This window comes from Acanthaster planci, linkage group LG01, assembly GCF_054643075.1.
Source record: "Acanthaster planci isolate LZ-2023a linkage group LG01, COTS_SCS, whole genome shotgun sequence".
Taxonomy (NCBI): domain Eukaryota; kingdom Metazoa; phylum Echinodermata; class Asteroidea; order Valvatida; family Acanthasteridae; genus Acanthaster; species Acanthaster planci.
Genome location: NC_141777.1, coordinates 16,866,153 through 16,890,564, shown reverse-complemented (window position 1 = coordinate 16,890,564; position 24,412 = coordinate 16,866,153). Strand labels below are relative to the sequence as shown.

General features: G+C 42.1%; 2 protein-coding genes across 12 annotated transcripts in view; one reads left to right on the top strand and one right to left on the bottom strand.

Moving 5' to 3' along the window:
• The window catches only part of lrrc9 (leucine rich repeat containing 9), a 286,106-nt gene that overhangs the window by 144,072 nt on the left and 117,622 nt on the right, over positions 1-24,412 (top strand). For all 11 annotated transcript variants that reach the window (XM_087133796.1, XM_087133801.1, XM_087133790.1 and 8 more), the window contains 3 exons: positions 3,370-3,493; positions 6,216-6,406; positions 16,540-16,711. In XM_087133796.1, the coding sequence (XP_086989922.1) occupies positions 3,370-3,493; positions 6,216-6,406; positions 16,540-16,711 (487 nt within the window). The remainder of the gene's footprint in view (positions 1-3,369; positions 3,494-6,215; positions 6,407-16,539; positions 16,712-24,412) is intronic.
• LOC147800481 (uncharacterized) lies at positions 22,348-24,192 on the bottom strand. Its single transcript, XM_087133822.1, has 4 exons — positions 24,069-24,192; positions 23,670-23,841; positions 22,561-22,709; positions 22,348-22,430 (listed from the first exon to the last, which is right to left on the bottom strand). The coding sequence occupies exons 1-3, from the start codon at positions 24,181-24,183 to the stop codon at positions 22,562-22,564; spliced, it is 435 nt and encodes a 144-aa protein (XP_086989948.1). The 5' UTR covers positions 24,184-24,192; the 3' UTR covers positions 22,348-22,430; position 22,561.

Sequence of the window (24,412 nt, the reverse complement as noted above, 5' to 3'; positions counted from 1 at the left end):
ATCCGCCAGTTGCAAATCTGTGAAGCCAACCAGAAACCTGCACAAAGGCCAACATGTGCTGGTTCGTAACTACCGAGATAGCCAGAAGTGGATCCCAGGTGTAATCCATTGCCAAACTGGGCCCTTGTAGTACGAGGTTCTAGTCAGCCCAGACTCCATCTGGCACAGACACATTGATCAGCTTCTTGATGCCGATACTGGAAACCACACATCTTCAACCAGCAGCCTGAGATGATCCAGCATGACCAAGTGCCCCAGATTATTCCAGACACCACTTACCAGAAGACACTGGATTCTCCAACCCCTACTCTATCCATGCAGACTCCAGCAGTCATCCATTCTAAAGCAGATCCACTGACTACTTCCAAGGGCCCAATGTCGGAGCCACCTAGCAATGAACGTCGCTACCCACAGAGGAAATGCAAACCACCAGACAGACTGGATCTCTAAACCCTTACACTCATAACACCCGACAGGCTTGGGTAGCCACCCTACTTTAAGTTAAGTGTTTCAAGTTAAACAAAAAAAAAGAGAAAAAGGGAAATTAAGTTCAGTTTTAGTTAAACAAAAAAAACAAAAACAAAACAAAAAAGGTTTTAGGAAACTCATGTTGAGATTCCATAATACTCAGTGTTTGACGGTGAAGCATAAACAAAAGAAACTGCACTTTGTGTAATATTCCCTATCCTCATAAACACACAAATGAAACCAGCTAAGTTCAGTATACAATTCAAACAGCTGAACTAGACATTTGAAACTTGAAATGTGGACTTTAATGAAACTGAACCTTTATTTGCAGATACTGTTTCAGTGGGGAGAAAATGTTGAATACTTGCCACCTCTTACAATCTACCCATTCAGCTCTTTATTTTGTCTCTAAAGTGCGCCCTCAAGTGTTCAAGCTGTAAGCTAAAAAACTTCCAAGATGGCGAATAAATCAGGTGAGATCGTTCCATTCCTTTGTCATTGAACCCACTCAATATCTCACAGACGGGATGGTCTACCTCTAGGTCGATACACTGGCAAATTTGGTGCACGCAACTTTAAATTTTTGTTCACTAACAATTGTCTAGGTGACAAATAACTGTCTGTGTCACCAATTCCGTTATACACAAGATAAGAGTTTACAAGAGCAACATCAAGCAAAAATAAGAACACTTTTATACACCATATGATTGATTTCCTGACAGAACGGTGCGATGATGCCAGCTGGTCTGCAATGTCCACACCCTTCATCCCCTCGTTGTAGTCGAGTACACACTTGGGTTTCTCCAAGGCAATGCTGTCACGTTCCGCTTGCCGGTGTCGGCCATCTCAGCTGTATGCATCGTGGACAGCATACGGACATCTTTTTTGTCTCGCCAGACAAAGGTGTGCAAGCCTTTTTTTCCAGAACGGTGAACAACATCATCCCTTTCGAGTTTCAAGGAGCACAAGTCCTTGGGCTTGTTTTGACGATTAGTCACACACCCTTCATCCCCTCGTTGTAGTCGAGTACACACTTGGGTTTCTCCAAGGCAATGCTGTCACGTTCCGCTTGCCGGTGTTGGCCATCTCAGCTGTATGCATCGTGGACAGCATACGGACATCTTTTTTGTCTCGCCAGACAAAGGTGTGCAAGCCAGAATGGTGAACAACATCATCCCTTTCGAGTTTCAAGGAGCACAAGTCCTTGGGCTTGTTTTGACGATTAGTCTCGCCGTCCTGATGACGTTTGTCTTCTGGTCGTGCAGTTTCAGGTACAGATCTGGGCTGCTGAACCAGTTGTCCAGGAAAATGCTGTACCCTTTGCCAAGAAGATTGACGTTCAAGTCAAGTACAATTTTCGTACTTGCCAGTCCAACAGTCTGGTCTTTACCAGTGTAAATCTTGAAGTTCCAGGTGTATCAAGTGACAACACCTGTGCTCTGGCAGACTCGACACACCTTGATGCCAAACCTTGCATGCTTCTTGGGGTTGTACTGCTTGAACTTCAGTCTCCCTTTGAATTTCCAAAGGGACTCATCGGTAGTAATCTTGCTGGACGGAATGTAGACGGGCTTGATCTCAGCCAGTTCGTCTACCACCTGGCGGAGCTTGTAGAGTCGATCGGTCGCATCTGCATGGCTGATATTAACGAAATGCAGATAGGACAGCAAGCCCATAAATCTGTCGCGTGGCATTGTATTAGAAAAAACAGAGTCTCAAGTATTGAGTCTCTTGTCCAGTAGGACTTCAAGTCGGGTTTCGGCATAAGTCCCATGATGATGGTCATGGACAGGAACACTGACATCTCGTGTGGTGTTGTGTCGAACCAGCTTCGCATGTGACTTGGACTTGCTTCTGATTGACTTTCGGATGTTCAGTAGCATAGCGGTTGGTCTCATTGACAATGTGCAACGTCAGCTCTGGGGTGAAGAACTGCTTGAAGATTTCGACAGGAGTGCTGTTCTTGTCCAGTTCTTGCATTTGAACACCCGCTGTGCCTTGAAAGCCGTGTTGTCAAGTTTTCAGCAACTGTCCATTGAATGGACGAAGAAGTCTTGACCTTCTTCTTGGCAGGCCTCGCTAACGGTGGTTGCCTGTTAGAATCGCTGTCACTAGTTTCAATTTCTGAACCATGTTCAGAGTCCGATGTGAAATCTGAACCACTAGTCGCAGTCAAAGTTTCCTCTTCACTTGAAGACATTGTGTAATGCAACTGAAGGGCCGGGAAGTGGCCAAGCAAATATATACCCAGCGCTACAGAAAATGCTGCTTTTTGACAAAACAAATAACCAATTACACTGAACAATAGCCCATCTGTATCCCAAGTGTATGGTGCTGGGGTGCTGCCCACGTGTTCCCAGCCCAGTAGAGCCGTAAACCGTAGCCCGCACACCATGTCAATGACCTGTATTCATCGCGCTCCGAGCCCACATAGAACGTGTTGCATAAGCCTTGACCACGACCTCGAGTGATGCTCCACGGAGATTAGCCAGGGTATTCAATCAAAGACAGTAGGGTGTTCTGATGAATAAAAAATCCCATTTACCGAGTATCAGGAGATCAACCAACTCTCCAGGTTGCGCCAGATTTCCATTCAATGCAAAGGTCCCAGTAATTACAGATGTACACTGAATAAAGGTTGCATGTGTGGTATGCTGCTACAGCTGTCTCCCGGTAATTAGACTTTTCTACAGGCGCAACTGTTGCCTTCTTCCAGCATGAAGTGTTGGGATAAGATGAGCTCTTGGTCTTGTGTTCGTAGGTATATTGATGCCAAATGAAAAAAAAGTAACAGTCATTTTAGTCCAAACATTATTGGCTATGCTGACAAATATCAAACTTGCAAACAAATGCCCTGAAGTGCCCCATATTTGTTGCTTTGTCCTTTTTTATTGTATGCAGAGCGCCAACACTCAAGAGACTTCAGGAGTACTTGTTCTTTGTTTGGGACCCTGATTTACCAGGTGGAGAAGATGAGCCAATGAAGATCCTTGAAGAAGGGCCTTTGGACGGTGAAACATATCGTGTAAGTTCAATTGTCAGTTGTGCACAGTTTCAGCTTAACCACATGCTGCCAGGTGCTTATAAAACTGCAGTGTATATGGGGCGATTTTCAAGATTTTCAGTTTTCAAAATTCTTCAAAAATTCATCATTTCATTTAACGGACGTTTACACCCACATGAAGGACTTTTTGATGGATACTCTAAGTTGACAGGTAACCTTCATTGACTCCTGAATATTTCAGCTAGGCCTGCAGCCTTGTAAAAAGAGCCCAGATTGTGCAGTGTTATGTAAGTGTCTTTTGTTCCCGAAACCAGCACAGTGCACTGCTGGCATCTTTTCAATACAGGCCAGATTAACTACAGGGCTGCTGTGTGGCTCATCGTTGCGGTGGTGGAGCGCTTTTGTCCCCTGTGGTAATCCACTCTTTCTAAATGCCCCAACCTTGGTATACTGTTTCAAAACAAGGCTGGATTATCTCCACTATTGAGAATGAAAAAATGTCGGTTATACCCAGCAACTCAGTCTTTTGTGTTGAGCATGGTTTTTGTTACAAGGCCCAGGTCTTTTGTCCCAGCTTCAGACTCCCCAGCTTCGTGTATAAAGCCTGTACATCTGTTTTGCAGTCATATTTCAACCAATCTTGTAAAAATATTTTGAAGTTTTGTTAGTATTTTCTTGTTTAATTTAGTAACCATATTTGTATAACTTGGATGTCTCTTTCCTGTTATTACAAGAAAAAAATTCAAATTCATACCAAGCAGCGGGCTATGGCAGCTTTGCCGTTCTAGTTCAGCTTAGTGTGGTTGTTGTACCCTGGTTTCAGAAGGATATTCACCTGGAATACATCTAGTTCCATCTACTGTACCATTATTCTCCTTCTGGATGCCATCATCCGATCTCATATTGGATGGTGACTCTCCAATCAAAATCTCTGCAACACCCCATTTTAGTGGCCGTTTCTGACAATGACACTATTAACAACAAATGCTTTGGAGTTGGATTGAGGCATTCACCTGCAGACATGTCTCTCCTGACTGACCTGTCTGTCACAGGGTCTTGGTCTCCAGTGGCATGATACCTTCACATTAACCAGCAGTGTAACAAGCTGCTTCATTCAGGTGAGAATGGAAATTCTACAGTGGTGTCCTACCTGAATCATGGAGGGGGGCATTTATCATCCTGTGCATAATGCCTCAGTTTGTGTGCCCCTCATCAGACTTCTCTTCGAGCAAGTTACCTATTTGGGAAGAACGGTATTTTTAAGAAGCCCTGATGTATCGGTACTGTGGTTACTTCATCCAAAAGACCAACAGAGTTTCAACAGTCTAGGAACTCCACAAATTAACCTACTTGCCTCCCACCTTAGTTGCTAGTCACCAACATTCTCCTCTCTCATGCCAATTTTAAGGCTTGGGCCACAGACTCTTTGAGCATCAACTGGACAGTTTTTCCCTCCAAGGTTTGCCTTCCCTCTAGTCACAGCTTCCTTGAGTTTTGCCCAAATCAGCCAGGAGACATGCAAAATAAATTATCCTGATTGTTCCATACTGGCTAGGCAGGCAACGTTTCCTTGGCTCCTTGATCTACTAATTTCCTAGCCAATTGTTCTTCTATACCATCTGGATGTATTTATACAACCAGCATCCAAACTACTGTATCCAGGTAGTCTTCGTTTCTCTGCCCACATGTTTTCAAGCTGTCCTTCAGAGCAGCAGGCCTCCAGAGGATGCTGCAGGCCTCGCAGCTAGGAGCAGGGGAGTCACAGCCAGAAAAACTGAAGACAGTTTCTAAGAACACTTCTTCAAATAGAGTTAATAGAGAACTGCGGATCGCTATTCTTCATCAGAAACAGTCAATCAGAGACTTCTTATTTTATCTCTACAACTCTAGCCTGCAGATGTCCACTATCTTGAGGCTACAAATCAGCCATTGGTCAGTACGTGTGAAAGACAGCTTTAAAATGTCCAACAGTGCCTACACCTGTCAGTTAAAAGGTTGTTTCTGGAGTAACCTCCTTCTGAAAAGCTCATTCCAACTTGGCACCTTGGCTTCTTTTCAAACTGCCCAAAACACCTTGAACTGGCTAGGTCTTCTTCACTTCCTCACCTGACAGTCAAAACAGTTATTTTTACCCACAGCTTCAACAGCACTTCAGATAAGTGCACTCCTTTCCCTTAATGTTATTCCTTCAAATTTGAATAATTTAAATAATTATTCCAATAGTTCGAATTTCCCCAGACTAAAGATACTGGTGTCATACCTTATAATTTGGGTCAAGCTTTTGCATAGCAGCCACCACCTCTTGAATGGACTGGATTCTTGTGTCTGTCTTCTTCACTGAAAACAGTGGTGTAATGCATCGCTTATGTTACCTTGCAAAAGCTTGCCCCAGATCACGATGTATAGCATGTAGAGCAAGTGTCTTTCGTATGGAGAAGTCTAATTGTTATGATCTCAAACTCCATGTACCAGATTTTATTCAAATGTAACTTGCAAAAGGGTATTGCTCAGTATAGCAGTGTTGCACTGTAGTGGCAGAATATATATAATTGCAACTGCTTGTACTTATTGTTCAGAAATGTTTTTCAATAATTCTCAACATGGCAAAAGGTTTTTCACTGTTCTGTTATTTCTATGATTATTATTGTTTGTTTATTTTGTGAGAATGTACTAAGAAAGTAACCCTCAGTCGACAGTATGCAGAAGTTACTGTTCTAACTCTTACTGTTATTTTTCCTTGTAGCAACTTGGTCTTGATGGGGCAATACCTCTGTCTAACAGCCTGAGCTTGTGTGATAAACCAAGGATAGAATCAGCCATCAACAAGGCAGTGAAAGGGCCATGCCTAGACCCATGCCCATTTAGATTTGGCCAGTTGGTGGTGTGTAAGGTCTACTTGGGAAGGAGTCTTCCTGCCTTGGATGTGAAAATGAAGTAAGTGAGAATATGCGGAAAAGATGGATCACTTCTCATGGACTACAAAACAATGTTCATTGTTTGTGTGTTTACCAGTAGATCCAATGAAACTGATGTCCTAAAATTGCAAAAAAAAAAATTTTACCCATAAAAGCATGCTGTTGAGAGTTAAGCTAATGTTTTACTCAAAAATGATAACGTTACAGTGTCAAGGATCAACATATGTTGGATCACTGCTGGTTAGATTTATGTCCTTAATACCTTTTTCTTCCAGATTTATGTGGTATGTTTGCCACAGGTTTGTATGTATTTAAGTAGCAGAATCACTGATCTGGATTGTATTACTTGATAACAAATCTGCATAAAACCTTAAAAGTAGAAAATACTCCATTTACTTGCGGAGAATGAATGGAACCTTCTTGGTTTTATCCTGTTTATCAAGACTAAACTTATATAAGACGTTGTTGGTGAGGGAATAAAGTATATAGTGCAATTCAAATTAGGTATCCAAGTCGAGAATTTTGCAGACATAAAAATTGCTACTTATTGCCCAGTACTGTCCACTTTGATCAACCCCTCCTCTCCATTTCTTGATTTTACATAGAACTGGTGGTCAGTGAAAAAAAAACCTGTTTTTAAATACGGATGCTAAATGCCTTGTTAACATATAGCCCAAGTGAAAATGATTTTGCCGTGCCTTTGTGTATTGTATTCAACAAGCCAGTGGCACACCATTAATTCATGTATAATTGACTCTCATTATTTGTGACTAGAAGCACTAGTATAACAAACACACATCTTCGGTCCGAGTGAAAATGTGCACATGCCCATGGGGAGAAACTCCATTACAACGCAATATGAAATTCCATTTATGACAAAAGATTTTTGTCACTCAGTTGCATAAAAAAAATTATGGTCGGTGATCTGTGTGTGAAAGGTATTCACAGTTTCTGGATGACAGCTTGTTACACACAGAGGGACGCAATCAACACGCAGCATAGCCAATTAAATGCGATTCTACCACAGCTTCAATATTGTTTTATTGGTATCACAGATTATTCAAGAAGAAACTACTAGCACTAATGATATTGTGCAGGGCAAGGATTTGGTTACCAAACACAGGGCCACCAACTGACAGACAGCAGACAAACAAACCTGGAACAACCACTGTCCAGATACTCTGCTACTTCAATTTATCAATCACCCTTTTCACAGAGTCCACCAGAAACTGCCATCCCACCGATAATCGATAATCGTATTGTGTGGCTCAGTGGGCTCCTCATAAACATAACTGTGCCACCTGACACACCAAATCCATTATCACCAATCCCTGTTGGTCGACCGACCTTGTAAACACCACAAGCCAACACTGAACTGGACAGCCTTGCCTTTGGGCTGATCAGGCCCGCAATAATATCACCAATAAAATAAAACAACAGCCCCGGTTGGAACATACAAGGATTAAATAATAAGCTACCTAATAAAGTCAATAATCAGTTTCCCTGGCTGAAACTTTCCAGGGATACCAGGTCCGGTTGGAACGTACCGGGTTGTCCTTCTTGCATCTTTGTGAGGTTATTAATTTTGTAACTGCTACTAACTATCTAATTACGGAAGCTGCTTGACTTACGATTAAAATTTACAACTTTGGGTATCTTTTCTGCTTACTAAAAATGCTAGAATCAGTGGACGGAGGTGCAGGAAGAGGAAACAAATTTTCTCAAGAAGTTTTCTCTTCCTTAAGCTGTGACAAAGTGACAGCTGGGAAGGCCAATCTCCCATTACTACCTATCACAGTCCCCCCACTGCCGGCTGACCCTTTTGGCCCAAGTCACTGCTGACCTCAGTGGCCTACTTATTTCCATTTTTCCAATCCCTGTGTGTGCTGCCATGGACTATGCCTGTAATATTGACCAAAGACCAAGGGCTGTACCAATAGGCCATGCGCCCTATGTGTATAAAGCATTTTATCGCCAATGGCTTTAAAATGTATTATCCAGACCTTAATAATCAGCAGAATAAGTCTGTAGACAGTAACCAAAATGCACAGCACCAATGATGCATTCCAGTCTCTTGCACTATCTGATCGTGTAAACCATTGGCATTTTCCATTTTTAAGTAATGCCATAAACCCCAAAACCTTGATAAATGAATGCATTTCTTTCCACATTTATATAATTTGAAAAAGAAAGACCAAAAAGACAAAATTCTTCGAACCATAATTCCACATCTATGAAAAACCTAATCTAATTATAGGTTTTTGTCTTCACACTGACTGATATTCCCTGACATACAGTACATTAAAAAAATTAAAAATAATAATAATTTTATTGAAGTTGAAGCCCAATTTTATAGTAAAAGTATATCACTCCAAGCCAAAGCCCCCAAATAGTGGTTGAAACTTTATGTTAGGAACCCGATAGGATTTATTGCCGAATCACTAAATCGTTATTGTTGCAAAGAATTATGGGTATGAGATCTGGCTCATGCCCGCCCTTGGGTTTGTACATTTGCATGATGTTTACTTTGCTAGACAAAATTAATAACTGTTTCATCATACAGTACATTTATGACAACACACTCCTTAGGCAGAATTCTCATCGGGGTGTCTCTGATGTAAGTTTAGATGATCAGTCACTCATGGCAATCCATATGTGAAATATCCGAACTGCCATGTGCTCAAAGATTATTGGTGTGTCACATTGGACTTTACATTTGCAAACATACAACAAAATGGATATATATATATCCTTAACATAATTTTTGCAGGAAAGATGACTTACATGGAAGGGAAGCAGTTGATCTTGTAATTCTCAAATTGTATACATTTAGTAATGAATTACTTTACTTCAAGATCCTTAGTAATTTTATTTCATGTTTACATTTTTCAAATAACATAAGGTTTACTTTTAGATTGAGAGGTTTTCGGAAGCATCATCCAAAGGTACATCTCTTTTGAATATGTGTGGTTTTGAAAGAACCGGAGGATACTCACTATTTTGGACAATATTCTTTGTCGGTCGTCAGGAGACTGTAGAGGTTCCAGTGATGGAGCGGCTTATAAAGTGTCTGGAGGTTGAAAGGATGCTAACTCAGGATCCAACCAAGGAAACTCGAGCAGAACATGGGATGCTAGCAGGTTGGCGAAATGTGTCAGTCTGGAGGAGGAAGCACGCGGGAAGGTTGCCAGGGGTATAAGAGACCCATAGATGGGTAACATGTCGTAGGGTATAGAAAACCCTTTGGACTGGGGTGTGAGGATGGGATGCCAAATGTCACTGTCGAAACCGATGTCTTGTGGTAGCATATTGAGCTTGAGGATTTGGATGGCTTCTCTGGACAGCGAGGGTTGCAATATGCATCGTTGGTTATGAGTTTGACTTTGCTCCAGTCAGTTTGGTGGTCTTTGGTGTGGGAGTGCTTGATGACGGCACTCCCACTGGGCTCTGTCTTCACTCAGTCTGGTAGGCAGGTCCCTGCCAGTCTTGCCGATGTGCACTTTGCTACATTGGAAGGGGATCTTGTGCACTTCTGGATTGTGCTGTAGATTGTATGTTACACTTGAATATCATGCTTGTGCAGGATGTGCTGGCAAGTACTTCCTAGGTAGGGGTGGGTAATAGAACAGTGGACCCCAACTAGTTGGCTTTGGGTATAGGTGACCCTTCAGCCAGGGATGGATATTGAGTCGTGTGTCTTGACTTGGCTTTGCTTGTATCCATTTCAGTGCAGTGCTATAGTGATGTGATGGAGTTCTTGGGTGAGATGTTCCTTGTTGCAGACTTTGTATGCCCTATGGACAGGGGCCCAGTTGACTAAAGACTTAATTTTGGATTGATGGAAGGACATGCCGTGTAGGTATTTATATGTTTGTTTGGGTTTCCACTAAACTGGAACGGTAAAATTGCCATCCTGCTTTCTGGGTACCTCAATGTCTAGAAATGAGATGCTGTTGTTTTCTTGTTCCCGTGGTTAACTGTATGCTGCTGAAAGCATACTGTCCAAAATGTTGAGTCCTTTCCAGTTCTTTTCAGAACCATGAAAAACTTCAAAGCTCCAGGTTTATTGTTTAAAAAATTCACATTGTTTGATGAGTCATACGCTGGTGGGCTTTCTTGCCGTCCCAAAAAGTGCATACTGTTTCTGCCGTGGGTATTAATGTGAGTCCAGAATATTCCTGTCAGCAGGATAACTTGAAACTTACGTTGTGTATGGACTTAAATTTGGTTTGTGGATTGCTCTTGATCCTAGGTAAGGAAGCCACTTTTGCAGTTATGGGCAAAAGTTAAAAGGGCAATGTCACAACAGCTTAAGCAATAGAAATCTTGTCAGTGGATAACTTGAGATCCTAGGAACCATATCACATATTGGGCAAACAAGGTCAAGGTCACAAAGGCTAAAACAATAAAAAAAAATTAAGATAATGTAACCCTTGGTTACTATTTCAAGAAACCAGGAACCAAATTTCATATTAACTTAATTCACTTTTGAAGAAAATCTTGACCTCACACAATTCAGGATTTACATACAAAAGAGATTACGCTTTATTGGAGGGAATAAACAAGTCAATCAATCTGAGAAATACAAAGGGCTTACTTTGCCATGTGAGAAAGTTTCATGGTGAATTAAGTGTAAACTATATTTTCACAGTGTTGAGATTCATAGTGTCAGGAAGAACACCTCTGAGACAACTACATGTACATGTACAGTGGAACACTGTTATAACAAGGTCCTTGGAAGTTTTACAAATTCTTTGTGTAATCAGTTATGAAAACAAAAATCAATCAACACTTTTTTTCCCATGTCATAAATATATCTTGTATTATCAATGCTCGTCTTTCTGTCTGCAATTATTCATGTATTGCGAGAGTCCACCGTGCTCCCACAGATGAACTCAAGCCACGGTGGCCATTTCACGCAAATGCAACCTAGCCTCTGACATATCTATGGCTTGGACATCCAGACGTAATCCAGACGGTAGCACTTTCTGGGCCAACTTCCTGGATCGCTGTCCCGGTGAATATGCCATCGGTGCACAGACCCACTCCTGAATCTCCATCACAGTCTTCTGGAGTTGCTCTCTGTGCCATCGGTATAGGCCCACAAAGGCCACGGGGAAGTGAGTCTATGCTTTATCTGGTGAAGTGTAAAATGACCACTACAGGTCTAAACCTACCCGCATTTGACACTGCGTCACCGTGCACCCAGACAGGAACGAGCAACTTGCATTTTCCGGGCAGCCTTCCTATCTTTTTGTCCTGGTGAATTCGCCATCATGGTGCAAACCTGCCGCTATGTCTCTCCAGTCTGCATCCCAGGCATCCAATCTTAACGATTTTCAAGCCCTTGCACCTCGTAATCCAATCCAGAGTTTGCCCCTAAGGGACCCTGCGGGAGAAATTTTGCATTTCTATTTCCACTGCGGCTCACCACGTACAGCCCTGTGATGCAGTATGGCCATTCTGTGGTCCCCACTTACGTGGCTCCACGTGGACCCAGACCATGTGTTCACCCCTGGAATGGGACATGGCTTACCTTCAATTTGACATGAACGTCTTCAACACCCTTCTGCATATTCAGGTGTTTTACACTACTGCTAAAGACAACTTATGCATCAGACTTTAGCGAAATTGACCAACTTGTTTGCGCCACAGACATCCCGCAGGATATAGCAGCGCGCCAGTCCCCGCCAAACAAAAGACCCCTTGACAACCAGGTGTGCCTGTTCATGGAACGCAATTTGCAAGGCTGACATAAATTACCAGTCTTATTAATACACCTGAAGTTCCGCGGATTTCAAACTCGGAAAAAAGTTGCTACCAGGCTACTTTTGGCCTGTAATTGACCATGAAAAGAATGCCTTTTTGTACCAAGGTAGATAAATAATAGTAATATATTTCTTGCAGCTGCGGGGAAACAAAATCCGTTGATCCTTCATCATCAGTGAAGTTACATATTTGTACAAGCATATGCAAAATGAAAACAGCAAACATATCCCACCAACAACAACACTACCAGTTTTCCCAAACAACAGACACAACATGGGCATAGAATTCAAACCCTATTTCGTGAAGTTTCTGTTACAATTGTTTCTGACATTTCAAAACATGATTTATTGTATGAACAAAAGAACGCTTATAGTCAATTTAGCGATGGCGCATTAGCAAGCCTTCCATGAGGAATTACTTGCTCGATAAAGACTGACACCAACTTTATCTTGGTTACATGAAGTCTTTGTTCATTTCATTTCTTTCCCTCTTATCAAGGTAAATTATTTGGATATGAAAAGAAAGTTCTCCTTTCCATCTGGACCTCACCACAGTCGTGCTAGGGGTTCTGGATTAAATGTCATTTCCCTTTTTGAGTAAGTCTTGCAGCTTTCTTGCCTCTTCTTTCGCACTGCCAACCAAAGCCACATCAACAGAAAGGACAAGGGATCATGTAATTAGCCTGCAGACGATCCACATGGCAGGGTTTGGCAATGTAATGGTGGACGCACTCTCCCTGGGATGATAGAGCAGCCTTTCATCGATCTCTTCACTTCTTCAAACAACGCTCAATTTCTAACGATCTTTTCCTGTTTGGTGGGACTTTATAGCAATGCTATAGCCAAGGCCACGTGGGATGTCATCTGCCTACGTTTCAAAAATGTGACTGCAGATTTTAGCATTTGTTATGTGCTTTGACAATCAAGCTTCGGCCCCAGCTAACGCTCCTGTGAGGGCTATAACAGACTTCCTTATGTACTTCTTTCATTCGGAGCTACAAGTATCTATAACTCATATCTTAAGGTCAGCCCTAGCTGCTATACGCGTTGGTTTCAAAGTCGGTTCAACCACCTTTAACAGCGTGACATTCTCTCACCCATAATTATAAAATAAATAGACACAAGAAAAACACAAGACAATTTTTCAGTTTTCTTCTTCTCTTGATGACTTGTCATTTCTTTTTTTCTTTCATTTCTCTTCTCATACATGTATTTACAATCATTCACACTGTGAATTTTAGAAATAAAATAACGACTTTGTAAAGAAACGTAGCCAAAAAAAAGGAAAGAAAAAAGAGAGTAGTTGCGTTACACGATTTCTTGAAATAGAGAAAACGTAAGAAAAAGACATAAAATGGAGAGTGGTTGCATTACACGATATCTTGGAATACACATTATTGTACATGAAGTAATTGATTCAAGTATAATAAACCTTGAAGGAGTTGCACTAAAATTTCATGTACTATTTCATTTACAATGTCTTGGAATACAGGAAATTTCATCTTGCATGGATCTTGCATGCATCTTGGACAGCATACAGGCATTTTTTTTGTCTTGCCAGACCAAGGCGAGCGAGCCTTGGTCACAGGAGTGGTGAACAACATCTTGAGTTTCAAGGAGCACAAGCCCTTGGGCATATCGAATTTTCTCACCGTCACGACGACGTTCGTCTTCTGGTCGTGTAGTTTCAAGTACAGTTCGGGGCTGCTGAACCAGTTGTCCAAGAAAATGGTGTACCCTTTGCCAAGAAGATTGGCATTCAAGTCAAGTACGATTTTCGTACTTGCCAGGCCAACAGTTTGGTCTTGACTGGTGTAAATCTTGAAGTTCCAGGTGTATCCAGGGGCAACACCCATGCTCTGGCAGACTCTATACACCTTGATGCCAAACCTTGCATGCTTCTTGGGGTTGTACTGCTTGAACTTCATTCTCCCTTTGAATTTCCCAAGGAACTTGTCGGTAGTAATGTTGCTAGATGCAATGTAGATGGACTTGAACTCCTCGGTCAGTTCGTCTATCACCAGGTGGAGCTTGAAGAGTTGATCTGTTGTATCTGCATGGCTGTTATCGATGAAATGCAGATGGGACAGCAAGTCCATAAATCAGTCGCGGGGCATGGTATTAGGGAAAAACAAGAGTCTCAAGTATTGAGTCTCTCATCCAGTAGGACTTCATGTCGGGTTTCGGCATCAGTCCCAGGACGATGATCATGGACAGGAACACTGACATCTTGTCTGGTGTTGTGTCGAACTAGCTTTTCATGTGACTTGGACTTGCTGCTTGACTTTTCGGGTGTTCAGCGGCATAGCGGTTGGTCTCGTTGACTATGTGCAACGTCAACTCTGGGGTGAAGAACTGCTCGAAGATTTCAACAGGAGTGCTGTTCTTGTCCATTTCTTGCACCTGAACAACCACTATGCCTTGAAAGCCGTGTCGGCGGGGGAAGTTGTCATCAGCCGTCCATTGAATGGACGAAGTCTTGACCTTCTTCTTGGCAGGCCTCATAGTGAATTCTGGAACAGCTTTCTACACTCCTGCCCTGATAATCCCATCATTGTCCAGATCTGCAGCTTTTATAATTAAATTCAATGGAAAGGGCAGGGCACTCTATTGAGTAAAGCAGTGTAAAAAGCTTCAATGCTTGCAGCATGCCTCTCACTCCTTCGCTGTGCAGCAAAGCTTCAAGAAGCTACTGGTCCACTGAATCCAACTAGCAGTCATTTTATTTTGTTCTACTTGTGTCTGGATGTGGGGGTAGGATCCGGCTTGGCAGTGTTTGCTCGTTACGGCAAATATCCCCGCGAAAGGCCACAGTTTCTTAGTATTTATTTTTGTAAATATCTACAACAATTTTGCCGGGTCAAGAAATGGCCGGAGAAGACAGAGACTCAAGCTTTTCATTAAGGGGTACTTATTTCTTTTATGTACAACCAAACCTCTAAATACTTGCTGTTCGACTTTTCAGGTGTTCAACCGCATAGCGGTTGGTCTCGTTGGCAATGAGCAACATCAGCTCTGGGGTGAAGAACTACTCAAAGATTTCGACAGGAGTGCCGTTCTACTCCAGTTCTTGCACTTGAACACCCGCTGTGCCGGCAGGGGAAGTTGTCATCAAGCGTCCGTTGAGTGGACGAAGAAGTCTTGACCTTCTTGGCAGGCCTCGCTAATGGTGGTTGCCTGTTAGAATTGCTGTCACTGGTTTAAATTTCTGAACAGATTTCAATGGCATGCACAACATGTCAATGACCTGTATTCATCGCGCTGCGGGCCCACACAAAGTGCGTTGGATAAGCCCTGACAGCCGAGTCGAGCGACACTCCGCGGAGATTTCACAGGGTATTCAATCAAAGACAATACGGTGTTCTGATGAAAAAAATCCAATTTACTGGGTATCGTGGGGTCGACCAACTCTCCTAGTTGCTCTAGATTTCCATTCAATGCAAAGCTCCCAGTAATTACAAATGAACACTCTCCAGGCGCGGTGTTTGCAGTCATCCGGTGCGAAGGGGTTAACCATGCTGTGGCGAATCTCAATTGATTTGTGTGTCAGCGGCACCCTCTTTAGACTATTGTTAGTGCAATGCCATGGTGCGCGTTAGAGAAAGTAACATTTTATAAGAAATTTTTTCAACAAAGTTTGGTTTACAATTAATAAAGTAAAATTTGTCAACTAAATAATATCTTCCCTACTGTCATCATTGCAACAGTGTCATTTGTAACCTGTCACGACAAAATTAGTATAAAGTTGCACTCTGTTCTTTTCTGTGTTTTAGGGCTTAAAGTCATATTGAAGTGGAGGTCATTTTTTAAAATATTTTTAAGAGCAACCCATCTCTTTTGTAATTCCAAATATTTTGCAGAATTACATATTTAAAAGTGTCATTTTCTCAGCAATTTTGATGATAAGAAATGTTGAAACAGTGTCAGAAACAAAGATGCAAGGCTGCTACGACAATGTCACATCGTCGCTTATACTTTACCCTGAGTGTTTTATGTATACAAAGGCCTACCGTTGGAAAGTTCCCATTTTGCTGAATTCAATAACACCATTATCTTAATTTCCGAAATTCTGACTTTCAGCTCATTTTGGCAATGACAGATCACATTCGTCAGGAAGAGTGAAGGCAGTGTTGTAAAAAGGGCATTTTTCCAGATAACCTAAAGAGAATGTTGAAGTCGTTCCATACATTAAATGAGGAAGATATTACAAGTTTCCATGATTCCTGCGAGCAAACTTCGCATGTTGTTTTTGTACACAATATAAAGACAACAAGACTGTTGGTCTCCCTGATAGTGTTGACCAAATGGTAAGAAAGCCAACTAAACAGGGCTGGGTAGAGTGGTCTGATTAATTAAAGCTTTTCCTATTTTTCTTCACATACAGGATAACCAAGCAGTTATATCCAAATGCTGACTCGGTTTTCCGTCCCAAGAACTTCAGTCTTGAAGAGAATCAGCCACAGTGTGAATGTTTTGCTCGACAGTGTGAATGGTTCATCTTTGACCATGAACTTGTACTTCCAGAATATGTCATTGACTTTGAGTACATGACAAAGGCAAGTACACCAAGATTGTACAATCCATTGCTGATATTTAACCACTTGTTGCAAGATGATGTGGAAACATATGCACTTTTCCTCAGTGGTTCCAGAGAGGACATGCACACTCATTTAAGAGTTCTTTTTGCGTAGCTTTGGTTGATGTATTTATGAGTCATGCTTCGTTGGGTCAGAGTGCAGAAGATGTTCCAGCACACGGATTACTGCTGCTAAGTGGACCCCCCCCACAATAATCCAGAGTTTATGGTGCCCTACCTACCCAAACAGTCACTACATGTGCTTAAACGTAACACACATGTCCCTCTAGGCATCTTCGATTTTTTGAGTTACCCTTTTCTCTGCATGGTTCTGTGTTGATCTGATTATCCATCCTTCCTTCTTGAATATTGCTAATCACTTCATGCCAGGTGGGATTTGATATGTGGGATGAATTTCTGGGCAATTTTCAAGATTTTCCATTTTCAAATTCTTCCAAAATTTATACAGTCGACTCTCATGAATATGAGGGCCTTTGGACTTACTTTACATTGGCTAGTATTATCCAGACCTCATCTGATGCGAAAGCTGCCCTCCTGCTCGACGTATGTATCACCAATCAACCGTGGGTAGAGCGTACATGTTTACAAGTATCCATAACCTTTTGTTTAACCCCTTGACGACGGGAATTTCTTCCCGAAAGCCAACTCCAAGAATCCCAGCCTCGCTTGGCCATGAACGCCACCTGCCAAACCGCAAATTCTGGTTTGTGGCCCTGCGTGTTCTGCACGCTTTGAATTACACGGTGAAAAGGCTGATTGTTTGGTGGCATGCAGCTCTACTCACCTTTCCATATTCCCATTCCCTGTTTTCAAAGTGGGGACTATTGTGAAGCTGGTGATTATGATGCAAATTCTGTCTTTTCATTTCTGGACTAGCACAAAGACCAATTACCATATATACAAGAGCCAGGGTCTGCCTTCTTTCAGCATGTTTGCTCGAGCGTGGGCCGAGAATAATAGCTGAAAAGGCGTGTCTAGCCGCCTCCCGATGCGTAAGGGTAAAAAGCACGTATGTTTTTATATGAATTTCATTTGAAAAAGTTTGTTTATGAAAGTGAGATACAGTTTAATGAGTTTAAAGACTTGTAATAAAGAATTATCAAATGTAAGAATGGAGGAAGTGACATCTCCACCAATCATGTCGATTTGTAGCGATGCTGTATCACACGTCCCTTGCCCTACATGCTGTGATGAGATCCACATGCATACACGTAACGTAAGTACATTAACATTTTAGTTGGTATAAACCAGTTCCAGAGCTGTGCCTGTTGCACATAAAAGTAGGAGGAAACCAGCTCTTGGTGGTGTGGACAGCACAGGGTGAATATCGGATTTTACTTTGGAAAGGCGTGTGGGTTTAGCGAAAAATTATTAGCGTATGATACACTTTTTTCCTCAAAACTTGTGGATGGTATGCTCTTCGTGAAATGGACCAAAATGCAACTGCGGATGTCATTTTTTAACACTACTAAAAGAGTGACTTTGATCATGTAAAATCATTGGCTATGACACTGGCCTATTAAATGATAACAGTTCAAGCAATGGAATTCTTGAAATGTAAATTAAGTAAAAATGGCATGCTTGCCAATAATACTGACCAAGGCATTGTACCCTTGGCGCGTGTGCAAAAGTCACGGTGCTTGCCCTTGACACTTGACACGCTTGTCACAAGTGAACAGGGGTAAAATGTCACTTTACGACTTGCCCCGTCACTATGTATGCGAGATGGCATGCTTAGGGACTTACTTAGAATTCTACCATTGCGATGCATTTTACAAAATACAATGGTGTAACCTTTAACATTGATTGGTTTGTTGTACGAACCCACCACTGTACTTGTGGTAGGGTTAGCCTATCCACCTCTGTACTTGCAGTGGGAATAGTTGTTTGGCCACTGCTGAACTTGCAGTAGGCAAAACTCTAACAGTAAAGAGAAAATTGTTGTGAATTCCAACAATGGTTAATTTTCATACGGCTTAACTTTGAAGTTGATGCTTAAGTTGATGATCATCCTCCCATGCTATTTTCGCCAACGCGCAAAGTGCATCCCGAATGGGAAGACGATGAGTAGCCCTTAGCTGGTCCCCTGGCATGGAGATAATGCGGAATCACTGGTCTTCCAATTGATTGTGAATACAGTTGAGCAAGTTTCCGGTAAAAGAATGATTACCTACGGCAGATAAATGAACGCCATCATAGGCGTACAGATGAAACTGTTCTATGGGAAAATTGTGGGTGTGAAAGAGTAGTGATGCCAAACCTACAACCTATCGAGCAGCACCATCGGTTGATGGAGCATCTTTTCTGGTCGGCTCGTGAGGGGAAAAGAGTGCTAAAATAGCATGCCCACGGGCCGTGCGTGTGGAAACTGCAGGACGCATTCCTGCATAAAAACACTCACTTGTACCCGGAATACGAACGAATCTACTTTTAGCAAGTCATTGGTACCTACGTGCACTATGGTTAGTCAAGGGGACAGTTCCCGGGTCTCCATAGCCGACCTTAACCTGGGAATGTCAGCAAGCCCTGCTCCTCCAATTCCATGCCAGTGGACAGGTGCTCAACAACCCAAAGACTGACTGGCTCGATGAACGATTTAATCCCCTACGATCCACACAGTGCCTAAACCGGAAGTAAAAATAAAGGTGGAAAGTCATGGCCAGTGCTCTATCGCTGTTCCATATGCGGCATGTGACAATCGACAGTCGGATGTCTTCAAGCCGTACCCCACCTTCTGCCGCTGCCATTGCTTTCCCGATGCGGAACAAGCGCGCCCGGTTATAGGGGCCCATGCAGTCAATAAAAGAAAGTACCTTTTGCAGCATAGCATTGAATTAATATTGGGTCAGCGGTGATCATCAAAGTGACAGAACAGGGGGCCGTGCTTGCTGGGTCTATGCGCCAGGAATTTTTGCAAGGCGAGAACTGGACAAAGTGATCTATCGGTGGCCAGTATAAGGCACACAGATTGGGCTGGTCCAAGCTTATTATTTTTGGCACTTCTAAATGAATAAATTACAGACAATGCACACGAATTACTGTCGTCAATGTGGATGTCAGATCTCATAAGTAGTCTTGACATCTCATCGTCTTGACATTTTTGTACCAGACATTACTAAACATACTGGGACTCCTGACGACATACCATGGTGCCTAGTGCGAACTCTTATTATGGTACATAGCTAAAACCAGAAAACTCAGTGGTACAACTTCACAGCTTTTCATCACTAATAAAACCTCACCAAGCTGCGACCAGAGACACTATAGCCAGATGGGCAGTTTCAGCTATCAAGTTTGCCAATTCAGATTGGCTGAACTCTGTGGACAATAAAACACCATGCCTCATCAGGGCTCATGATATCCGAGCAGTTTCCACATCATAGGCCTACTTCAGGGGAGTACCATTGGAGGAAATATGCAAGGCAGCATGCTGGAAGACCCCATCTAATTTCACCACATGCTACCTCACCGATGTTCTACAAAAGGACTCTGCACATGGCAGAGCAGTCCTAACATCGGCTACATCGATGCCGAAGGGTTCCTCATCAAAGCGGCCCTCCGCTGGAACGACATAACTCCATTAGGGATGGGATCAGAAACACAGAGACCGTTCGCACGTGTTTGCACACATTCCCTTCCATTCTGCATGCCCTCCCATTCACCCCCGTTCCGAAGGGCACTTCGGAATGAGTTCCTGATCATTCTCTTGCATGAGTGATTCAGAGAGTATTGTTATGTTAATTGGCCATCCCTGTGTGTGCGAGAACAGCAGCATCACAACAAAGATGTGAAGAACATGCATACCAGCTGTTCTTGAGTCTGTTGGCTAAATGAGTGTCGACAGCAACTGAAAACCAGTGAGTGCAAGTAACCCTATCTAGTTTATACATGACATTTTATGTGGCCTGCATCCCATGAAAACAAATAAAACGCCTGGTGCAAGTGATTCTGAATGCTATATTTTTATACTTTATTAAAGTATTGGTTGAATAAAGATTAAAAATGTACATTCAAATGATGTGGCAATAAACAACATTATGTGCTATCTACTACTTTTTACAGGAAAAACCGACACACCGTATCCACAGATGGCCAGATGGTGCTGGGGCTTCCTAGGACAAAATGTCAGAGTGCCCCTTCCTTCCTGTGCACTCCATAAAATCCGGGAAAAGTACCCTTCCGATGAGTACAGAAGTTTTCAGGAGATATAGCTTAGAACCTCTGAGTCACAAAAGTACATGTTAACTCCATTGTTTATTACATTTCACAAATACACGTAGTAACTGCTTTAACCATTGACGTTTGACAATCAGAAGCAGCACAGATTCTTTATGGGCACTAGTTTTATTACACTGTGAGATGAAGCATCAAATATTAGTATCAACAACACCCTAATTCCACATCCTGCTAGTGTATACGTGTACAGCCCAAACAATCTAACTGACCAACTTCAATCCAAGTCCATGTCACAAGGAAGATTCAGTGTAAACTGTACATCCTCTTCACATGTGATTCTAAAATTCTTGTATTTAAGTCACCGTACATGTACATGCTATCTTTATTTGTGTACCAGCATGTGCATGATGTTTTTAAACACTTACTAGGTATCATATTCATTGTGCTTTATTAGTTGGCAAACAATTATTGTGGTTCAATTATTCACTTCATCAACATTTGACAATTTACATGTATTCGCATTTCTGTAGTCTGAATAATCCCTCACTATCAATGATTTCATACTTTACAGGGTTTGCACAACAAATTTTGGGGTGTATATTGTAGTAGCCTCTAGACATAACTCAGAAAAAGGAAAGAGACCAAAGGCCGACAATTTACAGTTTCAGTAATTTATTACACAAATATAAAAATAAAGTCGGAGGGGGAGTCAAATTGTCCTAAAGAACTTACATTCTCTAACCAAGCCAGAACAGTGTTGAGTCAAGTTGTCCACAGATACTCCTTACAAATGGCTTAGAAAACATAACAGAACATCTCACGACCAACGCCCAGTCTCAAATCCACGCCGAGCTGAAACTACCACAAGGTTTTATAGGAAAGCAATGAGGGGTCCAACAAAAAGAAGATTCCAGTTGTATAAATATAAAGAATGACTTGTGTCATATCCCATCCTGTGACCACAGCCAGGGGCCCTTCTGGCCGAAGCCAGGCAATGGTATGCGAATCATTTGAACTGAAAGCTGCTAAGGCTGGTACAAAATAACTTTAATTGTTACAATATAATTGTATACAGCTATTCGATAAATGTTCACAATAAACTTCAGTAAATTTCACATATTCTAATTTGACGTACATGTGTCCAAATTTCTCTTTCAAACAGTGCTTTTTTTCGGTAAACTGGCAACAAGACATTATTATGCAAGTTCAGTGTATTATGTGAAAATATTACAAAGGTGTGTTTGTTGCACAGCACATGCCGATTTATGTAAATTGACACTCAAACTGGGCAACCGATATTTAGGAAATTTCAGAAAGTCGTCTTGCTTTCCTAGAAACTGTCCGTGGTGTTTACTTGGCACTGAACCGACTTCACTGTTGTTCAATCAGCTCTGTTTTTGTTGGATAGGTGAACCCACTGGCCAAGCTTGGTGGTACCTTCTTCTTCTTTGATGACTTGTTGGCAAGTTTCGCCACCTCTCCCATCAAGTCTGCCACATATGCTACATTTCCAGAAATTAAGTCAGATTGGATTTTACGCTTTGGCCTTCAAATCAAATGTCGGTTTACATTGTATTTTTCTTTATTCCAAAGAATAAAAATAACTGGAATAACAATGGATATGTATCTTACTTCATTTGACTGGCACTTTAATTGGCTTTACTGTTGCTTTCCCCTTTTTGTACTTGGGCTTGCTGAGGCGGTAATGCTTGACCCCTTCTTGTGTTGTGGCCTGCTGTCTGTCACTGTTCTCATTGTGGTGAAGCGCTGCGAGGTGAAGCCTTTAAAGTAGGGAAAAAAGCCTTAAGTGAGACCGAATAACAGATACATAATGAGTTTCTTGAAAAAGGGTCACATTTAGTGCATGTACTAGATGGCATGTGCCCCAAAAATGTACAGCAACATGTACCAGCATGTTTCCATGCTGGAAAAGTCGTCAATAATTAAGCACTCCCACACTGAAGACCATCAAATCAACTGGAGCCAAGCTGAACTTATCACCAGCATCGAACGATGGTATCCCCGCCGCATTAGAGAAGCCATGGAAATCATCAAGCACGACACAGTTCCCCAAGACATCGGCTTCAGCATCAGCAATATCTGGCGCCCCTTCCACACATCCCAGTCCAATGGGTCTCCTATACCCTAGGACTCCCTAGTTAGGTTCCCCCTCAGTTAGCCTATGGGTCTTCTCTACCCCTTGGCACCCAGCTATTCCCTCTCCCATTGCCAACCCTAACTGACACGCTCCGGTAAACACACACACAGGGCATGCAGCCCCAGGATCCAGTGCAGCATCCATTGTTCCCGCCATCACTGTTCCCGCCTTAACGCCTCACTGAGCTAATCCCTACATCTGGATCCCTCTCTACACCATATAAGCTCCACTCCCAGTTAGAATCCTGCAGTCTCCTGAAGACGGACAGAGTACACTGTTCGAAACGTCGAGTTATTCCCCGGTTCTTCTCAGAACCACACATACTCAAAGAAGAGATAAATACATGGTGTTACCGCAATCTTTACTATAAATCTAACATGTAACAGATTTTTACACGACCCTAAAAATAATTTTGTCAAATTTTAGAGTGGGCTGTGCATAATGACTGGTCTTCACACTATTGAGGAGATACAGGATGGATGTAGTCATGAATGATAGTATAATTATACAATTTGGAAAAGCCCTTCAACTCAGACATTAAAACAAGGGGAGATCTGTTGGAAGCTTACACATATGTAATTACCTGCTGACAATACCTGCATGTGAAAAAGCCTTCATCTTCGGCGCAAACTGATTGATGAGACTGTGGAGGGACTCCAGAGATGAGGTCTGCTGAGAGCATGACATCTTGCGAATATCCTTGACCAGGCTTGTCTTTTCAATAATGGCACACACCTTAACACATGCCTCTGTACCTGTATTTAAAATAAAATTCCTGTTTTTATACTATATCATTACAAAACTTTTGGAATATCTGAAACTAGATGTCAAGAATACCACCTGCCACAAAAATCGTGTGGCAAAAAAATAGTGTATTATTCTGCTCTGTCTTATTATTTATTATTAATTTCCTGTGCAAGAAAGATATGATAGATTATAAATTTGTCATTTTGAAAAACGACACAGAACTGAACTGCATTACCAGATTGCAGCCATGTTTTCTTGTGTTCTCCATCTTTGAGTCTTCGGTGCAAACAGTTGGGGAAGATGTCCGAATGGCCATGGTGCATGTCCTGGATGTGGTTGGTGAGAGACATCCAACACGTAGTTCCTCCTCCTCATCTGTGGTTGAGGCTGCCACCCAGTAAACATGATTGCTTACACTCTTCTCCCATTTGCTGACTTCCTCACACTTCTTGGCAAGGCTGTGCATCTTTTTTTTCACCTCTGCAAAATACCATAATAACAATGCACGTGTGCATGCAATACAAAGATGATCCATGCACAAAAACTGCTTTCTGTGGTAGGGAGAAGAAACAATAAAGA